The sequence below is a fragment of the Primulina eburnea genome, chromosome 7 (assembly GCF_022965805.1).
Source record: "Primulina eburnea isolate SZY01 chromosome 7, ASM2296580v1, whole genome shotgun sequence".
Lineage (NCBI taxonomy): Eukaryota > Viridiplantae > Streptophyta > Magnoliopsida > Lamiales > Gesneriaceae > Primulina > Primulina eburnea.
The window spans coordinates 10,950,733-10,974,417 of NC_133107.1; the positions used below are offsets into that span (position 1 = coordinate 10,950,733).

At 37.5% G+C, this 23,685-nt stretch overlaps 1 protein-coding gene and 1 long non-coding RNA gene across 2 annotated transcripts; one reads left to right on the forward strand and one right to left on the reverse strand.

The window, feature by feature from the left end:
• Positions 1 to 7,910: 7,910 nt before the first annotated feature.
• LOC140835687 (serine/threonine-protein phosphatase 7 long form homolog) lies at positions 7,911 to 9,539 on the reverse strand. Its single transcript, XM_073201089.1, has 5 exons — positions 9,501 to 9,539; positions 9,301 to 9,419; positions 9,129 to 9,216; positions 8,585 to 9,028; positions 7,911 to 8,472 (listed from the first exon to the last, which is right to left on the reverse strand). The coding sequence occupies exons 1-5, from the start codon at positions 9,537 to 9,539 to the stop codon at positions 8,065 to 8,067; spliced, it is 1,098 nt and encodes a 365-aa protein (XP_073057190.1). The 3' UTR covers positions 7,911 to 8,064.
• A 10,350-nt stretch (positions 9,540 to 19,889) lies between these two features.
• On the forward strand, positions 19,890 to 21,192 carry LOC140836137 (uncharacterized). The gene is made up of 3 exons (XR_012118983.1): positions 19,890 to 20,025; positions 20,574 to 21,002; positions 21,130 to 21,192. It is a non-coding gene; the product is annotated as an uncharacterized lncRNA (long non-coding RNA).
• Positions 21,193 to 23,685: the final 2,493 nt, after the last annotated feature.

Sequence of the window (23,685 nt, forward strand, 5' to 3'; positions counted from 1 at the left end):
CTTCATCCCTTTCCACCAAAACCGCATCCTCAAGTCTCTATACATCTTGTTGCTTCCTGGATGAACACTTAACTTGCTTCGATGCGCCTGAGACAATATCTCGTCCCTCAAAGTGTCATCCTCTGGTACTACAACCCGATTAGATAAGCACAGAAGACCATTGGACTGATAATGGAAATTGCTATCACCACCAACTAACCGAGCTAATCTCTGAGTCTTGAGATCAGACATCTGAGCTTCTCGAATCCGAGTGAACAAATTGGGCTCAGATAAAATGGTAGCAACACGAATGCTCTCCATACCTTTCCGATGCTTGAAGTTAAACCCCAACGAGCAACTATCCTGGATGGCACTAGTCATAGCACAAGTCTGAAGTGCAGAGGCTCTCACCTTGCGACTAAGCGCATCAGCTGTGAGATTCGCAGAACCTGGATGGTACTTGATCTCGCAATCATAATCCTTCAGCAAATCCATCCAACGACGTTGCCTCATGTTCAACTCAGCCTGAGTGAACAGATATTTCAGACTCTTATGATCAGTAAAGATTTCAAACTGAACACCGTACAAATAATGACGCCAAATCTTCAGTGCGAACACTATAGCTGCCAATTCCAGATCATGAGTGGGATACTTCTCCTCGTGAGATTTCAGCTGTCTGGAAGCATAAGCAATCACATGACCGTTTTGCGTCAACACACACCCTAAGCCTTGAGTGGAGGCATCGGTGTAAACACTGAAACCATCAGATCCTGACGGTAACGCCAAAACAGGTGCGGAAGTCAGAAGTCGACGAAGCTCTCTGAAACTATCTTCGCACTCGGATGACCACTCAAATGGAACATCCCTCCGAGTAAGTTGCGTCAATGGTCTGGCTATCTGAGAGAAATTCACGATGAAGCGACGATAATACCCTGCCAGACCTAGAAAACTACGGATCTCAGCCACCGTCGTCGGACGTGACCAATTCAGCACTGCTTCAATCTTGCTGGGATCCACAGAAACTCCTTCCTTGGAAATCACATGACCAAGGAATACCACACGATCAATCCAGAACTCGCACTTACTCAGCTTAGCATACAATTGCTTCTCGCGAAGAATCTGCAACACAATCCTCAAGTGTTGGGCATGCTCTTCCACACTGTGGGAATAGATCAAGATATCGTCAATGAAAACCACCACAAACTGATCCAGAAAATCTCGGAAGACTCGGTTCATCAGATCCATGAACACCGCTGGCGCATTCGTCAATCCGAATGGCATAACTAGAAACTCGTAATGCCCATAACGAGTACGAAATGCAGTCTTGGAAATATCATCATCTCTGACTCTCATCTGATGATAACCCGATCGCAAGTCGATCTTGGAGTAAACAGAAGTACCCTGAAGCTGATCGAACAAGTCATCAATACGGGGTAAAGGGTACTTGTTTTTGATCGTCACCCGATTCAGCTGGCGATAATCAATGCACAACCGCATCGATCCATCCTTCTTCTTGACAAACAAGACTGGAGCTCCCCAAGGCGAAACACTCGGGCGAATATAACCCTTATCAAGAAGATCCTGCAATTGCTGCTTCAGCTCTCTCATCTCTGACGGAGCGAGACGATAGGGGGCACGAGAAATCGGTGCAGTCCCTGGCATTAAATCTATGCCAAATTCCACCTCTCTAACCGGAGGAAAACCAGGAATCTCATCTGGGAAAACATCAGGAAATTCACAAACCACTGGAATATCCTCTAGACCAACACTACCTGTGGATGAATCAATCGCATAGATGAGGTAGCCTTCCCCGCCCGACTCTAAAGCACGACAGGCTTTCAGAGCAGATACCACTGGCATCGGAGGTCGCGCTCCCTCACCATAGAAAAACCAACTAGAGCTTTCAGTCGTACGAAACTGAACAAGATTCTGGTAACAATCCACAGTAGCTCGGTAGGTAGTCAATAAGTCTATACCCAAGATACAATCAAAATCTTCCATCTCTAGGATCATAAGATTCGCAGTCAACTCGTTACCCTCAAAATCTAAGGGACAACCCATCACTAGACGCTTAGCTAACACCGAATGACCCATCGGGGTAGAAACAGAAAGAATGACGTCTAGAGAAACATAGGGTAACCTATGACGCTTAACAAATCGTGCAGAAATGAAGGAATGAGAGGCTCCTGTATCAATAAGAACAAAAGCAGGAATACCGCATAAATGAAAAGTACCTGCTATGACTCTCTCCGTCTCATCTGCAGCCTGATCCTGGTTCAGCGCAAAAACCTGACCTTGGGCACGAGGTCGAAGATTCGAACTACCCACTGCCTGACCCTGCCTCCTCTGCTGAACAGTCGTCTGAGATCCAGAACCGGATCCTGCTCCACCTCGCAACTGAGGACAATTCTTCTTAATATGCCCCATCTCTCCGCACTGATAACAAGCTCCTGCGGCTACTCGGCATTGCTCCGATGGATGGTTCTTCCCACAATGCGCACAAGACTCCTTCTTCTTACCAAAGCGGAAAACACCACTAGATCGAGATCCAGATCCAGAAGAAGATGAACCAGATTTCTTGAATGACTGAGATCGAGGCCTCAAAGTACTCGGAGGTCTAGAAGAAGAAAGAATAGCCCTACCACGCTGGAGACTGATCTCTGCCTGGCGACACCGGTTCACTAACCCATCATAAGAAGTAGGATTATCACAGACAGTGACTCGATCAAAGATCTCCTGATTAAGGCCCTGGAGGAAATGATCATACTTGGCCTCAGAACTGCCACTGATATGAGGAGCGAAGGGTAACAACTCAAAGAATTTCTGCTGATACTCATCAACAGACATACTCCCCTGCTTAAGGTTCAGGAGCTCAATCGTCTTGGCCTGGCGAAGGGCTGGAGGAAAGTACAGCTGCATGAAAGCTGCACGGAAATCGGCCCAAGTCACCCTACCCTGGGACTGGACTATCGGCGCAGAAGTCGATCGCCACCACTTGCGCGCACGGCCCTCGAGAAGAAAGCTAAGGGTCTCTATCTTCTGCTCCTCGGTGCACTGAAATGCACGGAAACAACTCTCCATGCGCTCTAACCAGTCCTCAGCATCATCGGGAGTCTCACCACCAACTAAAGGCTTAGGCCCCATCTGAATAAAACGATGCATATCGAAACGCCTAGGACCATCCCGACGATGACGATGCTCACGATGACGTCTATGATCGTCCTGGTCACCCCATCGACCTACACTCCCCTGACTACTCCCGTCATCAAAATGGTCAGCCATCGCTACAAGATAGAATAGGGAAAATGGTAAAATGGTCAACGGAAATCCCAAAACAGAATCTATATCCCAAAATCATACGCATGCTCTGATACCATAAATGTAGTGACCCGTTCCAGAATCACCTACTAATCAAAAACTAAGCATGCAATTAACCTAATTAATTATAATCAGAGATAACAGCGGAAATATGGCCAACAACAATAGTTATACAACCCAATCGAAATCGAAGTCTAGACTAACTCAAAATGAAATATCCAGTACAACCATATCGAATCAAATGGAAAACACTGAAAACTAAACCAACCAGCTACTCAACGTCCTCCTCCTGCTCCTCCTGAGCCATCCAACCTGAGGCCTGCCCCGTGGGAATGGGGTGTCCAAGAAATAAACAAAACCGAGGACGTGAGCGATAAGAACGCCCAGTACAAAAGTATGAGTATACAAACCTATATGAAATGCACATGCTATGATATGATACCAGGGTAGTCAAGAAACAGGAATCACAAAGGATCTCAAAATGCTCAGTCTAGAGGCGCCAAGTGGATAGTGCCGCGCGGTCCAACCTCTGGGTCACTGCATCCACTACAAGACAGACGTGGACCTAAAATGTCCCGGACCACCGAAGCCCTCCCGACCCGTCGGCCACTGTGTACTCTCGGTGTCCATGCGTCCACAAGACAGGGCTGAGCGGCCCCAAGATATAGCTTATCTCGAAAGAGATACAGCTCAACAGTAAAGGCTATCTCGAAGGAGATACGGCTCAACATGATATGCAATATACATCATAACTCGTGACATAATAGCATGCATCATATGACATATAACAATGCAGCAAATACTCATGCAACACATATATGAATGTATACTCAACCAGGATATCTCGGATAGTACTTTCGTACCTCTATCACAGCAAGCCTAGCCTTACGCAACACCGCTAATCAGGTCTAGCACAAGCCTACGCATCAAAAGCATACTCAATCAATACTACCATGCTCGACTAGCAAAACCAGTACTCCCTAGTACTACCAAAGGTTTAGGGTTTACCTTCGTCCGTCGACAGCCCTTTGATGTCGATTGCCTTGAAACTCAGGCGCCGCTACGCTACTACTCCTGGCAGCTCTTGGCTATCGCTCGACCAACAACTAACCCTAGAAACCTTCCAAATCCTCTCAACTATGAGGCAAAATCATGAATTGGCAAGTCACAAATGAGAAATCCGAGCACTATTTATAGGCCATGTTCGGATCCTCCGAACAACACTTCGGAACGTCCGAACGCTACGTGTCCATTGGCTCTTGACAGCTCATGATCGGATCCTCCGATCATACACTTCGGACCGTCCGAACATGCATGGAAAAATGACGTGTCGATCAACACTTGACACCTATGATCGGATTCACCGAACTACACTTCGGATCGTCCGAACTCTTCGGTGCTTCTGAACCCTCTTCGGTCCGTCCGATCATGACCATAGCCAAAATTACACCTTAAACCTTCTTAATCACCATTACTCCGTTAATTACCCAATTTGGAATTCGGGCTACTACAATCTAAGTCATAACAATTTTTTGTATTAAATTTTGTTATGATTGTATACATTATGTCATTTTTTTTTGTGCAGACATGGATACTGTGAGAGGCATACTGTATGTAGGTGGCTATGTCATTATTGAAGATGGTAGGGTTGGATATAGTATCCCCGCGACAAGGCCCATTAAAATCTCTCGGTCTATTACATTTTCTCAATTGGTGAATTATGTGCATCACAAGCTGGATATCGACCCATCAAAATTCTGCATCAAGTTGTCAACGAAATATTGTTATAGCTAGTTGGCTCGTTACACTGAAGAGCATGTCTATATTACAGATGATGATAGTCTACAATCTATGTTTGATTTCCCGACACTGGATTGCATGTACTTGTATGTTGATTCATCGCCAGTGTTACAGAACGTAAGTGATTACGATTTTGATGCAGTCATGCCAGTAATAACGCAAGGTTTGGGAACTGTAGTTTTGAATGAAGCGGGACCTTCTATGTATCACATCGATGAACAGTCAGGGCATACATACTCTGGGATCGACACTGGTCCTTGGGATCACCATATCACGGCTGACACTGAAGAAGACTATGCATGGGGGATGAATACAACACGAGAATGAGATTTTACTTCAAGAGGTTGGGATCATCATATCACGGGTCCATCAGGAGTTGATGTCGCATGGGGTTATAGTAGAACAGGTCAATTGGATGCAAATATTCCCGCCCCAATTACAGAACACATGCCTGAGCAAGATGATTTATTCGGGGACAGTTCGCATCATGTCATGAATAGTGATGATGATTTGTATGCTACATCAAGTGACGGAGAAGATGATCATCATGTTGACAGTGCAAATGAAGGGACATCGGCGCGTGTGTTAATGTCTTGAGCAACAATGACCGAGAACATTCCTATTGCACCGGAGCAACATTTACGTGAAATTCCTCAATTTTTCAATGAAGTCTATCATGAACAAATTCCAGATTCATTTGGTATTCCTTCTGCATCCCGAAAAAACTTTTACAATCCTGAAAGGCCAGAGCTTGGTGTAAAAATGGTTTTTAATAGCAAAGGTGAGTTAATAGCTTCTGTGAAGGATTTTTTTGTTCGGGTTTTGAGACGTGAATATATCGTTGTCGAAAGTTCTCCGACAATTTGGAAGGTCAAATGCAAGAACTGGTCCGAAGGTGGCAATTGTGGGTGGGGACTTCGAGCATCGTTCAAGAAAAGTTTAGGCTACTTCATGATCACAAAATATGGTGGTGATCACACATGCATGTCTACCCAAGTCGGTATAGATCACCACAACCTTGACGTAAACATGATAGCCAATACACTTTTGAGAATCATACGTTGTGATCCTGCATACAAAATCAAATATGTGCGAGAAAGTATTAAAGAAAAATATGGTTATGATATATCGTATGCTAAGGCATGGCAGAGTTTGAGACACGCGGTGGAGTTAGTCTATGGCACATGGGAAAGCTCTGTAACTTTGCTTCCTAAATATATAGGAGCTTTGTCGAAGTACAATCCAGGAACTGTTGTAGAATGGAAGCATCTTCGACCGTATGACCATCCACATAAAGTTTTGAACTTTGTGTTTTGGGCATTCAGACCATGTATAGATGGTTTCCGACATTTTCGCAACGTAATCAGTGTAGACGGTACCCATATATACACCAAATATAAGCACAAACTACAGTAACATTGGATGCCAATAACCAGGTTTTGCCGCTAGCATTTGCGCTTGTTGATGAAGAAAATTATGAGTCTTGGCATTGGTTCCTCGGTAATGTTGCACGACATGTTACCAGAGGGTGTAGTGGTGTGTGCCTTATATCTGATAGACATGCGGGTATTACAAGTGCAGTTCAAGATCTCCCTGACTTCAAGCCTCCTCTTGGTGTTCATCGTTTCTGTTTGAGGCATGTTTGCTCTAATTTCAACAGCAGGTTCAAAAATATTCATTTAAAAGACTTATGTTGGGAAGCAGGGATACAACACCAAGTTGCAAAATTTAATGCGACAATGGTGGCAATTAAAACAAATAATGCAGCAGCTTTCACGTATTTGTCAAACATTCCAAAAGAAAAATGGTCATTGGCTCATGATGGTGGATGGAGCCGAGGGATAATGACGACGAACATGTCTGAGTGTATTAATGGTGTGTTGAAAGGGGCGCGACGTCTTCCAATAACTGCGATAGTCGAGATGAGCTTTCAGCGTTGCGTGCATTATTTCATTCAACGACGAGCTCGAAGTGATAAGTTGCTGGAAAAAAATCAACCATGGACCGACTATGCATACTCTAAATTTGATATGTGGTCAAAAAAGTCAATTGAACATCGAGTTGTAAGATTTGACCAAAGGGATAAAACAGCATCCGTCGCGACAGGAGGAAGACCAGGTCGTCAACATCACGTACAAGCTGTGAACATTTCTACGCGTGATTGCACCTGTGGTAAATTCACAATATTTGGAATACTTTGTTCACATGTTATATGTGCAGCGAAATGGTTTGGTTTGAATCCCGCACAGCTTGTACAGCCATGGTTTGCATTGAGCGAATACGTGAACACATACGATTGAAGATTTTACCCTATTCATGATGAACAATATTGGGATGAACCTACATTCCAATTGCGACACAATGGTGTTCGTCGACAACGGAGGCAGGCTGGTAGAGATCGAACGACACGCATAAGAAACGAGATGGACCAGCCATCAACGAGGGAGAGACAACGTGGGAGGTAAAAAATCTACAATAACGTATTGTATTTTATTTTTAAACCATAACATGTGCAGTTATTAATGTAATTACAAAATTGTGTATAAAAATTTTGTATTTATCGATAATTCTTGTTCATTGCAGGTAGGTGCAGGTGAGAAGATCGAGTTATGGTGCAAAATAATTATGTTTGTGACGTAGATTTTACAATTTAGTATTGTATTGTTATGACAATTCAGTGTTGTATTGTTATGAAGATTTTTTACTATGTAGATTGTTGACATACCCTGACTCGATTTAGCAATTATGCTTATGTTTTTTCATTACTATAAATTTTTCGTAAATTTATTCGTAAAAGAATAATAAATCACAATCAATACAGTCCACAATTTTAAAAAGTCAATAATACAAAAATAGTTTACGAATGTCGCAAAAAATATGTTGCAGCAACAACTTGTAATTAAAATAAAAAAATTGCTAAACATACAACAATACGATGTAAGTAATTGTGTATATCTAAATAAATAGTTAATGTCGATGGTAACGATGCCCCCCAGTGCCACACGGTGGTCTCCTGATTACTCTACGTCCACGACCTAACATCTGTTTATCATCTCCATGAGTATTTGTTTGTCCTGCAGATGTAATGGTATCGGCAATGTTCCCACCAATCTCAAACCCTTCTGGATCAGAATATTGTGGAAATGGTATGGGCGACGGGTTAAAAGTAGGGCGACTCTCATTCATACCCGGTCGAAAGTCACTTTGTAGAAATTGTGTAAAACTACCAACAATTGGAGTGTAGTAACCAGCGTCATATAATGGCAAGCTTGAAACCACTGGCGGAGTATTGTACGCCATATTTGAAGATGATGGTCCGGGTTCAAACTCATTTCCTATCCACATCGGTGGATATTGCACATGAGCTGGGCGTGCCTGTGACATAGATGCATATGTTATGTAACACATATTTAATACAACAAATTAAATTCACGTACATATGTAGATAAATTTACGTTCATATGTAGATAAATAAAACATTTCTTACGATAAATTGTCGGTAGTTTGCATCAACAAGATGATAGCCCATGATGTTCGAAGGTACCACTGGCGGCGAGAGCACTATCTGTGAAATGCGATAATACCAACCAATATAGTCTACTGTGATGGCGGGCGTACCAGGTATGACATAGTCTCCACCAATCACAAAATTATATCTATCATTCCACATTTGTACAAAATCCGCGTGATATGTCGCCCAATCAAAGTTATTTCGGCCTTGTCGAGTCAGCTTATGGAAATTGTCGAAGTTAGTAGCAGGTAGCGGAATACCCTGACGCATTCCGAACTGTCGGAGACACTGCTCTGGTCTATGCATCTCAACGATATGAAAATTAATCAATGTGCATGCCGCAAGACATAGATGAATGCTATTTTCATCCAGAATTCTGCCAACCTCCGGAGACTCCATATCATAAACTGTCCATAGAAACTGAAGCAAATAAAATGAAAAAAAGATTAGCAATTTCATAATATATAAATAAGATTAAAATTGTAAATAATTTCAAACTCTAAACAACTAGTATATCTACCTGCCCTTCTACCATTCTGTCAAGCATATCTCTCATTATACGGACCGAATGCTGGGCCGTGTGTGTCCAAGAAAATCTGCGTCTCCACCTGTAATTTATAAAAGTACACAATATTTTCATTTAAAAAAATAAGAAATAATAATATTAAATTTTAACTATTTTTTATTAGTACCGTGCGCCGTATGGTGGGAATGGTAGACCCTGAATCACATCCGCAGCCTGCTCTTCTGAAATAGATACCTGTTCAGCTCTATCAGGGCAAAGAAGAATAATCCTAAACCACACCCAAATCTGCAATAACATACAACAGAAATAATCAAATCATAAGAAAAAAGTACAAAAAACATAATGACCGTATAAATGTACAAATACCTGCAATATCTGAACTGGGCCACACAAATTGACCTTCATGTTCTTGTCATGTTAGACATCGTATAATTGAAACCGGATTGAAGAACAGATACCATATGAAATTATTATGATTTTTAGAGTTGAGTTGATTGAGAATTGATATCAGAATTGAGTTGTTATTGATTATGAGATGTTGGAATTGATATCTGACTGATATGATATGGCTGGATATATTGAGATTTTACCGTTATGTTGTTGAAACAGAATTTGATTGAATTCTGTTTATATCCAGTATTGATTTTAACGGGTATTGATAGTATACTCCTCGATATTGTTATTGTCAGATTGAGTATTGACAGATTTGAGTTCGAGACTTCGACAGAGTCAGAGTATCAGAAAGAAAGGTATAAATTAGTGTTGAGTTGGGATTGCACAACTCGAGTGAGGTTTGACTCGAGTCTCCCTAAATCACATACTTTCATTTATTGCATTGATATTTGCAATTGATGAGACTTATGATTGTAATCTATTGATTTATAGCCACTGCATGTAATGACTGCTGATTCGCTAGTCATTGATTGATTTGCTTAGATACTGACTGCATGTATTGATTATTGAGTCGTTGAGTCATAGGCTGATTCGCCTAGTCACCGGCTGATTCGTCGGGTTATTGACTGATTCGTCTTATTATCGGCTGATTCGCGTAGTCAGCGGCTAATTCGTCTGGTGATTGACCGATTCGTCTAAACTTAAGCTGATTCGCTTAATTACAAGCTGATTCGTCTGGTTATTGGCTGATTCGCCTAATTCTTGACTGATTCGTCAATTCGCCCAGATACTGATATATGAATTATATCGATGCCATTTAGGGATTGATTCATTCCTATCGACTGAGATTCGTTATAATTACCTATATCCAGACATCGGGATCCCTAGGTTAGAGTTGAGTCGAGTATGAGACGACGTGTCAGTGGAGTCGAGTCTGAGACGATGCGTCGGTTGAGTTGAGTCTGATACGACATGTTGATTTACATTGTTTATATCATTCATGATTATTGAATGTTTGATATTGATTTATGTTTCTGATTTGAGACATGTTATGAGTAATTCTTATATGCTTTCGTATATGCTTTTATATGATTGCATGTGTACATTGTTTATACTGGGATATTTATATATCACCGGAGTTATCCGGCTGTTGTCTTGTTTTGTATGTGTGCATGACAACAGGTGGGGCTGGATCAGGGTCAATTAAGAGGATGAGAGAAGATTAGATAGCGTGGAGATCCGGGCTTTGAAGCAACATAGGATTCAGCACTGATATGGAGTTGAACCTAGTTGAATTCTTGTAGATAACACAAGATTTGTATATTCATGTTTAATATGTAATTTGAGTAAATTATATTACGTTTCCGCTTTGTATTTAAAAAAAAATTTAGACCCTGTTTTCTAATTGATTAATTAGTCCCAATGATGATTAAGAACTTGATTAGCGTCCGGGTCCCAACAACAGGTGGTATCAGAGCGATAGATCCTTTAGATTGAGATAGAAGAGGCTAGTGAGCGGGGTAGATTGAGTTTTCTTCCTTGCCTTTGCATGCTAGCAATCTATTATGCTTACTGCTTTATATAATACATGTTACTTGAATCATCTGATTTGACTTTGTAATATGTATTATTTGGAATGAATTTGAACCGATTCTCGATCAGCAGTAAGATGATCGGAGGAGAGACTGAATTGAAACAGGTTGGTTGGATTGAGTTACTAATCCTTGTGATATTCAGATATGCCTCCCAGAAGAATACCAGAACATGGTAGTACATCAAATTCTGTAATGGATGTAACACCGACTCCAATGAAAACCTTGCTGAAGAGGTTTCAGTCATTCAAACCGCCAACCCTGAAAGGGACAGAGACTTCGGTTGACTGTGAGAGTTGGTTGAATGACATAGAGATGCTGTTTGATTCACTGGGGTACAGTGATGAGCGCCGAATTAAATTAATTGGACACCAGTTACACGACGTTGCCAAGGACTGGTGGATCACGAGAAAGAGAGCCATAGAGCATAGAGGTACGATGATTACCTTGAATATATTTAGAACTGAATTTTATCAACGATTCTTTCCAGTGTCGTACCGGAAGGATAAGGGGGCGGAGTTCGCCAATCTAAAGCAAGGACAGATGAATATAGAGGAGTACGTGTCAAAGTTCTCCTCCTTGCTGAAATTTGCTCCACATGTGGCTGACAGCGAAGAAGCTACTGCTGATCAGTTCATCAATGGCCTGAACCCCGGCATTTTCACATTGGTGAACACAGGGCGACCGGATAATTTTACTGATGCCCTGAACAAAGCCAAGGGAGCAGAAGCGGGCCTGATAAGGCAGAGAGGAGCTGAATTTGTTCCTCCAGTGTCGAGACCACCGCAACCACCTACCCGATTCGAGAGTAGCAGTAGCAGTGCTGGAAGGAAAGATTTTCTGAAGGCTAGAGGAAAGCAGTTTAAGAAGTCTGGCGGCAGTTCTTCTAGCTCCAGTGGTTCTCAGCAGAGTTATACCGGGGCTTACTGCGGAAATTGTGGAGGGAGACATTCCACTGAGCAATGCCAATGAATACTTGGTAGTTGCCACTTCTGCAAACAACAGGGACAATTTGCCAGAGTATGTCCACAGAGGGGTTCCCAAAGATCCCAGGGAGCCGAATCATCTGGATCAGCAGCACAGTGGAGTAGACGATCAGCTGCTGTTCATTCATTTCAGCCCACACCATCTCAGTCACAGCAAAGGCCAGGAGGAAGCCAGACAGTTGGCCAGCCTCCTAGACAGCAGGCCAAAGTATTTGCTTTGACCGAGGAGCAGGCTCAGGAAGCACCAGATGATGATGTTGCAGGTAACTGATTTGTTGATTATCTTGCATATGTATTGAGGGATACCGGTGCTTCACATACTTTTAGTTTTGAAAGATTTACATTGATGCATGCATTATCTGTTGAGTCTCTATTTACTGTAGTATTTGTTTCTTTTCCTTTGGGAAAAGATCTTGTATCAGTGATTTCGGTTAGATCTTGTATACTACAGTAGGAAAAGAATAAGATTGAGTTAGATTGTGTGGTAGATGGTATGGTACTGGTGTTCTATGATTTTGGAACTGCATTACTGATATTGATATGCTGACCAAGTACAGAGCTACCATATTTTAGTTCCACAAGATGGTGAGAATCAGACCTGAGATGGCCAAGAGATGTCTATTGTACGATAAGGATCCTAGATTGTGAATTCTTTTGATATTCGTACTAGCTATGACTCGATTATTACAGAAAGGAGCAGAGTGACTCCTTATGTATTCAGTTGATTTACTGAAGTTGAGTCTATCATTGGCTGATTTACCAATGATAAGGAAGTTATTAATGTTTTCCCCAGATAAGACTTCAGATCTGATTCCAATCAGAAAGATTGATTTTAGTCTTGAACTGATATTAGAAATTGTTGAAATTTTGAATCTTGATTGAGACAGATTGCATTCAGGATGTGTTATATCTGAAGATGATATATTCGTTGATTGTCACAGAATTAAACCGTGATTAGTCAACTGAGGTTGGCATCAGTGTCAGACAGTTGCGGTTTATGAGTTTAGCATGTTTTGAATCTGATTGAATATTGATGTTATTCTGAATACGTATTTGAGACAGATTATAGACAATGGAGATTATATTGCACAGTCCGAACCAGGGCTGATTTTGAAACGTTGGCAGTTCGAAAAGTTGATTAGAAGGTTGAGAACTCGATATCGATAGTCAGAACAGAGTGTCGATCAGAATATCAGGTAAGTATTACTGTATTGTATGTTAATAACTGATTTATTTGTGCCCGATATTTCGAATTTGAAATGACAGAATTGTCAGAAAGGTGCAATACTTGATTTAGTAAGCATCCTGATAGCAAAAAAAAAAAAAAAACTGTTTTGATAGAAACAGATGAGATTAGATATGGCAGAGTTGGGACTGAAATGTCTGAATTACAGACAGATAAAGACAGAAAGAAAACAAACCAAGAGATTGGTTATGTAACTTGTCGGTTCCTGAATGGAAATGAGATTACATTTCCAAGGATATCGTGATGAAGTTACTACATTCCTCTCGGAATTGAGTATGGATTGAGTTAGGAATGACATACTGACCAGTCTGCGAGTGCTAAACTGTACATGAAGATGTACAAATATGATATACTATTAGTATTCCGTCAGGGAAATAATTAGATTACACGGAGTACTGAGAGTTGAGTATATTAGACCGTGATTTTGGTTGATTTTGCACGTTGGACAGAATGTACCATAAGAGTTAGATACTAGATTATATCGGAATACCGAATAGTATTTACTACTTGACGGACAGTCAGAGTGGATTATCCAGATGTCGGAGAATATGCTGAAAGCTGTAATGCTTGATTTTAACACTAATTGGCATGATTTCTTGCCATGTTGTGAGTTTTCATACCACAACAGTTATCAGATGAGTATGAGAATGGTACCATTGGAGACGTGGTACGTTAAGAAGTACAAATTTCCTCTTTATTGACGTGATATCTCTGAGATTCCTGAGATCAGACCTGATATGATCAGAGATATGATTGAAAAAAGTGAAGCTAATTTAGAAGAAAATGAAAACAGCTCATGATAAACAGATTGAATATGCCAACGTCGGACGATGACTGTTGGTATTTGAGACCAAAGATCGAATATATCTTTGATTGAGATCAACAAATTCGATAACAGCTGATGATGTTGAGTTGTTACGAACTGTTGATGGGTATATACAGATGTTGTATAACCAGTGCTGCGAGATTGACTTGATCAGAGCTATTTTTCGAAATAGAATTTGATATAAGATTGAGATTTCAGAATAGAGTCATTGAGATGAGTTTCTGATTTAAACTCTGTATACACTTCTCCTGACATATCTGAATTGATTACTTGCGAGTTCGGGGACGAACTCAGATCTTAGAGGGGGAGAAATGTAATGCCCGCGAATTTGATTATTATAATCGGAGATGATTTATTGATTAAGAATCAATGTGATTATAGCCGGGCCATTCCGAGATAAGATTTGGACTAAGTACATGAAAGCATAAAAGTTCGATCGAAGGTGTAGCGCCCGGGCGGAAGTCTTTGTCCGCCCGAGCGCCCTTGCTTGAAGGAAGAAAGCCGAACACTTCGTGCCCGGGCGGAAGTTTATGTCCGCCCGAGCGCGATGGAAAAATAATGTGATGGCCGTGAGTATCGCGCCCGGGCGGAACTTGATGTCCGCCCGAGCACGAGACGTGTTGCTTGAAAGAGCAAGCCACGCATCCAAGCCATGCAACGTGTATATATATATATATATATATATATATATATATATATATGCACGAATTCTTCAGAATCAAAAAGGGAAGAATTAGAGAAAGGGGTCGAAGCTTTGGCACAAAAAATCCTTACGCCTTTTGTGAGAAATCCGTCCGTCCGATTTTGAATCTGACTGCGGTACTGTGTTCCTATCGACGTAGGCTACAACTGGACGTAAGTTTTGCTATGTTTTGATATGTTCTGAAATTATGGTATTGTCAGAATCTGATACGATTCATATATGATGTTCTTGTCATGTTAGACATCGTATAATTGAAACCAGATTGAAGAACAGATACCATATGAAATTATTATGATTTTTAGAGTTGAGTTGATTGAGAATTGATATCAGAATTGAAATGTTATTGATTATGAGATGTTGGAATTGATATCCGACTGATATGATATGGCTGGATATATTGAGATTTTGCCGTTATGTTGTTGAAACAAAATTTGATTGAATTCTGTTTATATCCAGTATTGATTTGAACGGGTATTGATAGTATACTCCTCGATATTGTTATTGTCAGATTGAGTATTGACAGATTTGAGTTCGAGACTTCGACAGAGTCAGAGTATCAGAAAGAAAGGTATAAATTAATGTTGATTTGGGATTGCACAACTCGAGTGAGGTTTGACTCGAGTCTCCCTAGATCACATACTTTCATTTATTGCATTGATATTTGCAATTGATGAGACTTATGATTTTAATCTATTGATTTATAGCCACTGCATGTAATGACTGCTGATTCGCTAGTCATTGATTGATTTGCTTAGATACTGACTGCATGTATGATTACTGAGTCGTTGAGTCATAGGCTGATTCGCCTAGTCACCGGCTGATTCGTCGGGTTATTGACTGATTCGTCTTATTATCGGCTGATTCGCCTAGTCAGCGGCTAATTCGTCTGGTGATTGACCGATTCGTCTAAACTTAAGCTGATTCGCTTAATTACAAGCTGATTCGTCTGGTTATTGGCTGATTCGCCTAATTCTTGACTGATTCGTCAATTCTGCGGCTGATTCGCCCAGATACTGATATATGAATTATATCGATGTCGTTTAGGGATTGATTCATTCCTATCGACTGAGATTCGTTATAATTACCTATATCCAGACATCGGGATCCCTAGGTTAGAGTTGAGTCGAGTCTGAGACGACGTGTCAGTGGAGTCGAGTCTGAGACGACGCGTCGGTTGAGTTGAGTCTGATACGACATGTTGATTTACATTGTTTATATCATTCATGATTATTGAATGTTTGATATTGATTTATGTTTCTGATTTGAGACATGTTATGAGTAATTCTTATATGCTTTCGTATATGCTTTTATATGATTGCATGTGTACATTTTTTATACTGGGATATTTATATCTCACCGGAGTTATCCGGCTGTTGTCTTGTTTTGTATTTGTGCATGACAACAGGTGGGGCTGGATCATGGTCAAGAAGAGGATGAGAGAAGATTAGATAGCGTGGAGATCCGGGCTTTGAAGCAACATAGGATTCAGCACTGATATGGAGTTGAACCTAGTTGAATTCTTGTAGATAACACAAAATTTGTATATTCATGTTTAATATGTAATTTGAGTAAATTACATTACGTTTTCGCTTTGTATTTTAAAAAAAAAAATTAGACCCTGTTTTCTAATTGATTAATTAGTCCCAATGATGATTAAGAACTTGATTAGCGTCCGGGTCCCCACACAAACAATAAATCATTAGTTAATAGTTATTTGTTATAAAATATATACATTAGCAATAGTTATTTATTATAAAAAAATTACTTCATGGAATTAATATATAGGTATTAATGTTATACAATTAATATTTTAATTATTCAATATTAATATTTTAATACGTGATGCAATTAATATATAAGTAATAACAAAATTACGTGAGTCGATTAATATTAATATATAAGTATTAAAATTATACAATATAAAAGTATTAATATATACGTATTAATATTATTTTATAATTATAAATATATAAGTATCAAAATAGTTATTATTATACAATTAATATTATAATAATTTAAATAATATAATTTATATTACAACTAATTATAATTTTTGTTAATAAATTAAGTATAGTTATTATTATAACTTAAAACTAAAATTTCAACTTAGTTAAATAAACTTATAATTTGTCCAACAACAACACCGAAGCACTAGGGCCGGATTTTTCCTCAACAAAACAATAGCAGTATTTATATATTTTTTCGAAAATTTTGTTGGTACTAAATGGTATTATTCATGTGTTGTCAAAGCTTTATTTTCAATCGATAGATTTTTTTTCTTCTAGCTAATAATTAGAATAGAAAGATTGACAGTATTATTTTTTCCCCCAAATATTGTGCTTCTAATTTCTATGTTGTGAAATTTAGCAATGTATCCCTTCTCTGCTTAAATTTTGTGTACAAATATATAACATAATCTAATTAACTTATATCTAATTATTTATGATCTATGTGGAATAATACTTATTTATAACATGTAATTCCAATAATATAATTTATAATTATTGTAATAAAATTAAGTATAGTTATTATTATTACTTAAAACTATTACGATGCGGTCATAAAGTTCTCGGTATCCAATAAGTACAATAATACAATTAATAATATAACTATTGTGATTACTTAAAATTACTATAATTAACTGACAAAATAAATATAATAAGCAAAAAAAAATTCAAACACTTACGTACGCTAAATGCACTGAAGTCGCCGAACGAAATTCTCGCAAAATCGGAATTAGCTGAACGAAAGCGAGACCGAAGGAAAAAAAATATGAGGTGCGAAGCCGCTGAATGAAAAAATTCTCGTCGAAGGTGCTCAATTTAAAGGGTTGCGAGCCACGGATTATCTAATAATCCGTGACAGTCTGCCACGGATTCAAATTGTAATCCTTTTTTTTTTTTAGTTTTTTAATTTTTTTTAAAATGTCAGAATCCGGGACAGTGAGTCCCGGATTACAATATTTTTGTAAATCTCCCCACTTTGCCACATTATTATAACAAATTAATTAATTTACAATATTTTTAAAATAAAGCCAAAATACCTTAGCCATTTATGCACAATCACGTAAATCTTTAAATTATAAAAGAGAGTCCATTATCTTGAAAATCGTCACAACCAGGGGCGTAGTACAACATGGGCAAAGCTGGGCTTATGCCCAGCAGATTTTTTTTATATTTTAAGTCTAGGTGTACATGTTTAAAGCCCACTTCATAAAAAAAACTTTAAAAAATGCATTGAATTTTAAAGTCCATTGAGGATTTTAACTTTCTAAGGTTGAAAGTGAACATTGAGGATTTTAAGATTTCTAATATTTAGGATTGGAAATGTGTAAATAGTGAAATTAGTATCTATTTTTTATTTGTTCAAAGAAGAAAAATTTGTGAAGTTTTTATCTTTATATTAAAAATCCACATAATTTAAGTTGAATTATGCTGAAATTTTAAAATTAAACTTTTATGATTAAAAACTACAATATGTATCTTTAACTTCTTTTTTATTTCTATTATACGAAGTTCAAATTAATATTTAAAAATATTCTGCCCACCTGAAAAAATAATTCTGGCTACGCCACTGGTCACAACATGGCTTGATAAAAAATTCCTCTCCCGCAAACATGAAGTTTATTTAAAATGTGATGTCTCTTATTCCACATGCATTACAGTATGAGAAAACTATGTTTGAATTGGTTAATATTTTGATACAATTGATTTACATCGCAACCCAAGTTAATATTTTTTCGTGAAGTTAGTATGGATATGAAATAATTAGTAGAGTCCACGGCATAATCACATTTTACCTGGGCTCGGTCATGACATAATGATATTAAATACAGTTACAAACAGAAAAAATAAGTGTTATGCAAAACAACCTGCTGCATGTGTCATCTTTTGAACCAGCTAGACAAATTGTTGCATTTAGGAGAACCTCTTTTAGATTCATGGTGTGAGTTTGGGTCAAGGACATGATCACATGCATGAGAGCAAAGTGTGAACTGAACATCCTCTGTACTGAAAAAAATTAATAGCCAGGCTAAAGTGTTCTTACGAACTACAAGAAATATGATCTATCGCGACGCACCTCATTTTGAACGTCGTCTTATGCTACCATTTGGCGACGCATAATGTCCTTAGCGTCGCTGAAATAGCGAATCGTGTGGGTACGTTTTCCAACCTTTATTTTTGTTTATTTGGCGACGAGACAAAGCTAACGCGTCACGAAATGTAAGCATTTGACGACATAAAGCACACGCAACGTCGCTGATACGTAGCGGGAAATTTTCCCACCAACTTTCTGGGTCTTTTGACAACATGACTCCGCTGAAGCGTCGCAAAAAGATAATCTGAGAGCGTCGCAAAATTGGTCTATCATTTCACGACGTGTAGCAAGCGTTGACGAATGTATTTGATGGAAAGTTATTTCATCGGTACATTTCGCGACGCATCATACGCTCAACGTCGCTAACGCATGGAGTGTCTTTTCGCAACGCGACTCATTGGCTTTTGTGCGTCGCCAAATAGCTTTTATTTTTTCAACCAATGTCAAGTAATGTAAAAGATCTGAGTTGGGATACAAATGCTAAAAATGAAATTTAAATTATTAGATTCCAGATTATGTGTCAAAACCGAACAGATAAAAAGTATCCAAAATTTGAAGTTAATAATTTTTTTATTTTTATATAGATTATATATATTATAAAATAATTTTTAGTGAATTAAGTATAAGTTTGTTAATTTTAAGTTGATTAATATTTTTTAAATTCATTTCGCTTGTAGATTTAAATGTTTTTAAAAAATTAACTTAAAAATAATATTCAGTTTTTGTTTGGTAAAATTTATTATTTTATAACTTAATTTTGTAATACGTATTATATATATATATATATATATATATATATATATATGTATTAATATATATATATAGTTATATACAAAATTATAATTTATATTATTTATTGTAAGTGTTTTCATATCTCTCTTCTCCCCAAATCTCTCCCGCCTCATAGAATCCCCAAATCTCTCCCGCCTCATACAATCCTCACGTTCTTTTCTTCTATCGGCAAGTGTCTTCCAGTGAAAGATTTACAAAGAGTTGTTGTTAACAGAAGAGGCAGGGCCGGATTTCATCGACATCGAATCGGTTGAGGTGAAGAAAGCTGCTAATTTTATTTTTCCAATGTTTGATTGTCAATTTTTAAACATTTAGATTTAGTATATAATTATGCACTTTCTATTTCAAATATCAAACCCCTCTACCGAAGATTATTGGGCAAATGATTACAATATTATTTGGCAAATGATTACTGTTAAGGGTATTTGTTGTTATTCTTTATGTTTTGGCGATTACGATATTTAATTGAAGTTATGGTGCACGAATAGGGTTCTATGGTTTTGCCGGATATGGAAACGTGATATGCAATCAGTTGGTGATCTCTTACTCTTTTCCTTTTGTTCTTTTAAATGGCTGATGGCGTACGAGATTTTTGTTGGAACTTATGGTTTAGCGAATGCAGGCTATTATGATGTCTGATTAGAGTCTCCGTGTCCTTAGGCTTCGGAAATTTATGAATGGTAATTGTAATGTAAATAATTTGTTTGGATCTGATGTATTTGTTAGTTGGACAGTAATGTATGGAATCTTGTTGATTGTCATGTAATTGAATGAAACTTAATGTATATATTCGTTGACTCTAGTTTTTCAGAATGACGATTGACAAAAGTTGGATGAGTGTGACGAATAGAATCTCTCTCGAATATAAAAATGGTGTTCGGACATTTGTAACACGACGTAATCTATGGGACTATCCAAATGTTGAAGTTGAAAATGATGTTGACACAACTAGTTTTGATTCTCAAGTACTGCAGGAATTGAATTCACAATCATTGCAATTTTTGGTAGAATTACCAGAGTTAGAGAATACCAGCTTCCATCGTGATGATGTTGAACCAACCGAGGTTATGAATATCGATCATTTGTTGCACAATTTAGGTGATTTTGTAGTAAGTGATGACGATTTTGAAGACGACACATTAGAAGAATATGTAGAACAAGATGACGGTACTGTTGAAATTGACGAGGATGATGGTATTGAAAATGAAAATAATGACACTACTTCAGACGAAGTAAGAATTATATTTTTCATATTACTGTCGGTTTATCTATTCTCTATATTATTGTTCATTTGTTCAATGATTTTCGATGTTATTAAATTATTCGTATTATTAATTTTTTTAAATATATTTTTTATAGGATGTCTAGTTTGAATGCTAGTGGTTCTGGTACTGGAGAGGATGGATCGGGAGGGGATGGAGGTGATCGACACCTTTGAGCAATTGTTTCACAAAGGAGGAAAATGGAAGAATGATTGGGCATCACAAAAATATGTAAGTATCTTTTACTATTTTTTTAGGAGAGCCATGAATATTAATTGTTTTGTTTTTGACATATCGATTTTTCCCTCTCGATGTATACATGTCTTGGTTTTCTTATGTTCATTGGTGTATATGTTTTCTGGGTTTTGTTATTGGTGTTTTTGAGTGTCATTCCTTCGAATAGTTTGTTTATTTTATGCTTTTGAATTTTTTGGCATGGTCAAGCTTCTTTGCTTGGATTAGAGAAAATAATGGATTAAAATCCGTTAAATGCTTTATTATTTAGTTTTAGAGCATATTTTCTTTTTTTCCATTATATTTTTAGTAACAATGATTTTTTTAAATACTAATAATTTAATTTCTTTTAAGGCTGAAATGATGAAGTTCGATTGGCTCAGCCAGATGGTGAAGTGTCTGTCTCTACTATTGATAATGTGAATAAGCCCAAAGATGTCAATATCATGACGCAAGTCTTAGGCTCACGATCTCGCTACGTCAAGGGTTTAGGTCCATTACCTAAACTATCTATAGTGGGTGGTCCTAAGGCCACAAACATCAGCTCAAAGCATAATGATGATGGTGAAAAAATTATGGCTCTGCAACAAATGATCGATGAGCAAAAACAGACTATAGGTGAGCAACAACAGACTATAGGTGAGCAACAACAAAAATTTGATGCATTATTGCAATACTTGCAACAGGTCATTCCTGGTTTCTCTTTTCAGCCTCCATCGACATGCTCTTCCACTTGATCTCCTCCATCATTTCCCTCGCCTCCAACAACGATTATGTAGTTTTTTTTATTTATTTTGCAACAACGACCATGTAGTTTTTTTAATTTTGCAACATTATCTAATTAGTATTTGAGTAAGTTTATTTTTGGACATTATTAGATTAGTTTGTTTATCTTTTTTAAAAATATTTGATTGTTCAATACTAAATTGCACATCTATTAAATTTTGTTATATATAATTATTTTATTTGGTATTCATATTTAATAGACAAATATAATATTAATGACACATTTTGATAATGTTTTTATAAGATGAATAAAAAAAAATCGATAACGCTAAAGGCGCCGCCAAATGTCTAATATCTTTGGTGATGAGTTTTTTTTCGTCGCCAAATAATTACAATGATATAGGAAAATTGAATTAAAAAATACATTTCGCGACGCAAGGAAGGCGTCGCCACATGATGACACTTTTTGGCGACGTGTAGGATCAGTGTCGCGAAATGCCTATATTATTAGTGGCGTTTTACTTTCTGCGTCGCCAAAGGCCCGAATGACATTTGCCTACGAACATTTTGCGACGCAACTCAGCGACGAGTTTTGGCGTCGCCAAATATTCAACGACGTGTTTTCCTTACATTTTGCTACGTTGGTCAACGTCGCAAAATGTAAAATTTCTTGTAATATGGCTAATTTTTTTACAAATAAAATTCTAAGTAACACTTTGAACATATATTTTATTCAAACTGAATATATATATGGCATTCAATATACAAATACCATTATGCAACATTGGATACATATTTTTTAAAAATTGTAATCACGATTTCAGAGAATTTTGATATATCCTCGAATTTATGATGGAAAATTTGTTTTTTTTATATATAAAAAAACAAGCGTATCAGTTTTTATTTATTTATTTATCTCATATGCTTAGTATGAGATATGGCTTTGTATGGTTATATGTTATTTATGCATGCCTTCTCAAAAATAAATTGCATAAATATTGGTCTGGTAGTTTATTTTTCAAACATTTGTATTATTTTAACTTAATCTCTTGTCCTACAATATATAATATATATCATATATAATGATACATATTTTGTAATGAGTAAAAATCTAAAAAAATAATGATTATATTGATAGATACAGAAAATAAGTTTTTGAAAATAAAATGACAATGAAATAGAGATAGCATTTCTTCTTCTTTTTTAAGATCTAAAAATGTTCACTATAAACTATTTTAGAAAAGTTAATAAAAGCAAATAGTTCACCAAACACAAGAGGGAACACTACTTGTTTCCGTTAGAAAAGATAATGATATTGGGGGAAATTATATACAATACTCCCGTGAAATATCTATATCATTGATAACACCGTGAAAAAAAATAATCATATTGCAGTAATTCTGTAGATGCGTGTGTTTAAGATTTGACAAATACATACATATGTTCAAGATTTGAAAACATGAGAATGCACGTGTTCAAGATTCGAATAAACGAATTAAAAGATCATTATCTCCATTAGAAGTTTTCAGCAACCTCTAGATATCACTGGGGTAGTAGTACATGACTACATGCAATTATCCCATGAAATTTTTGTTAGGTAAAAAATTTAATAGGTGTGGGGCCCACGTCAAAATAAAATATTCAGAATTTGATTATCCCGCATCGAAAGAATCTGAAAGTTGAAGGAGGGAAT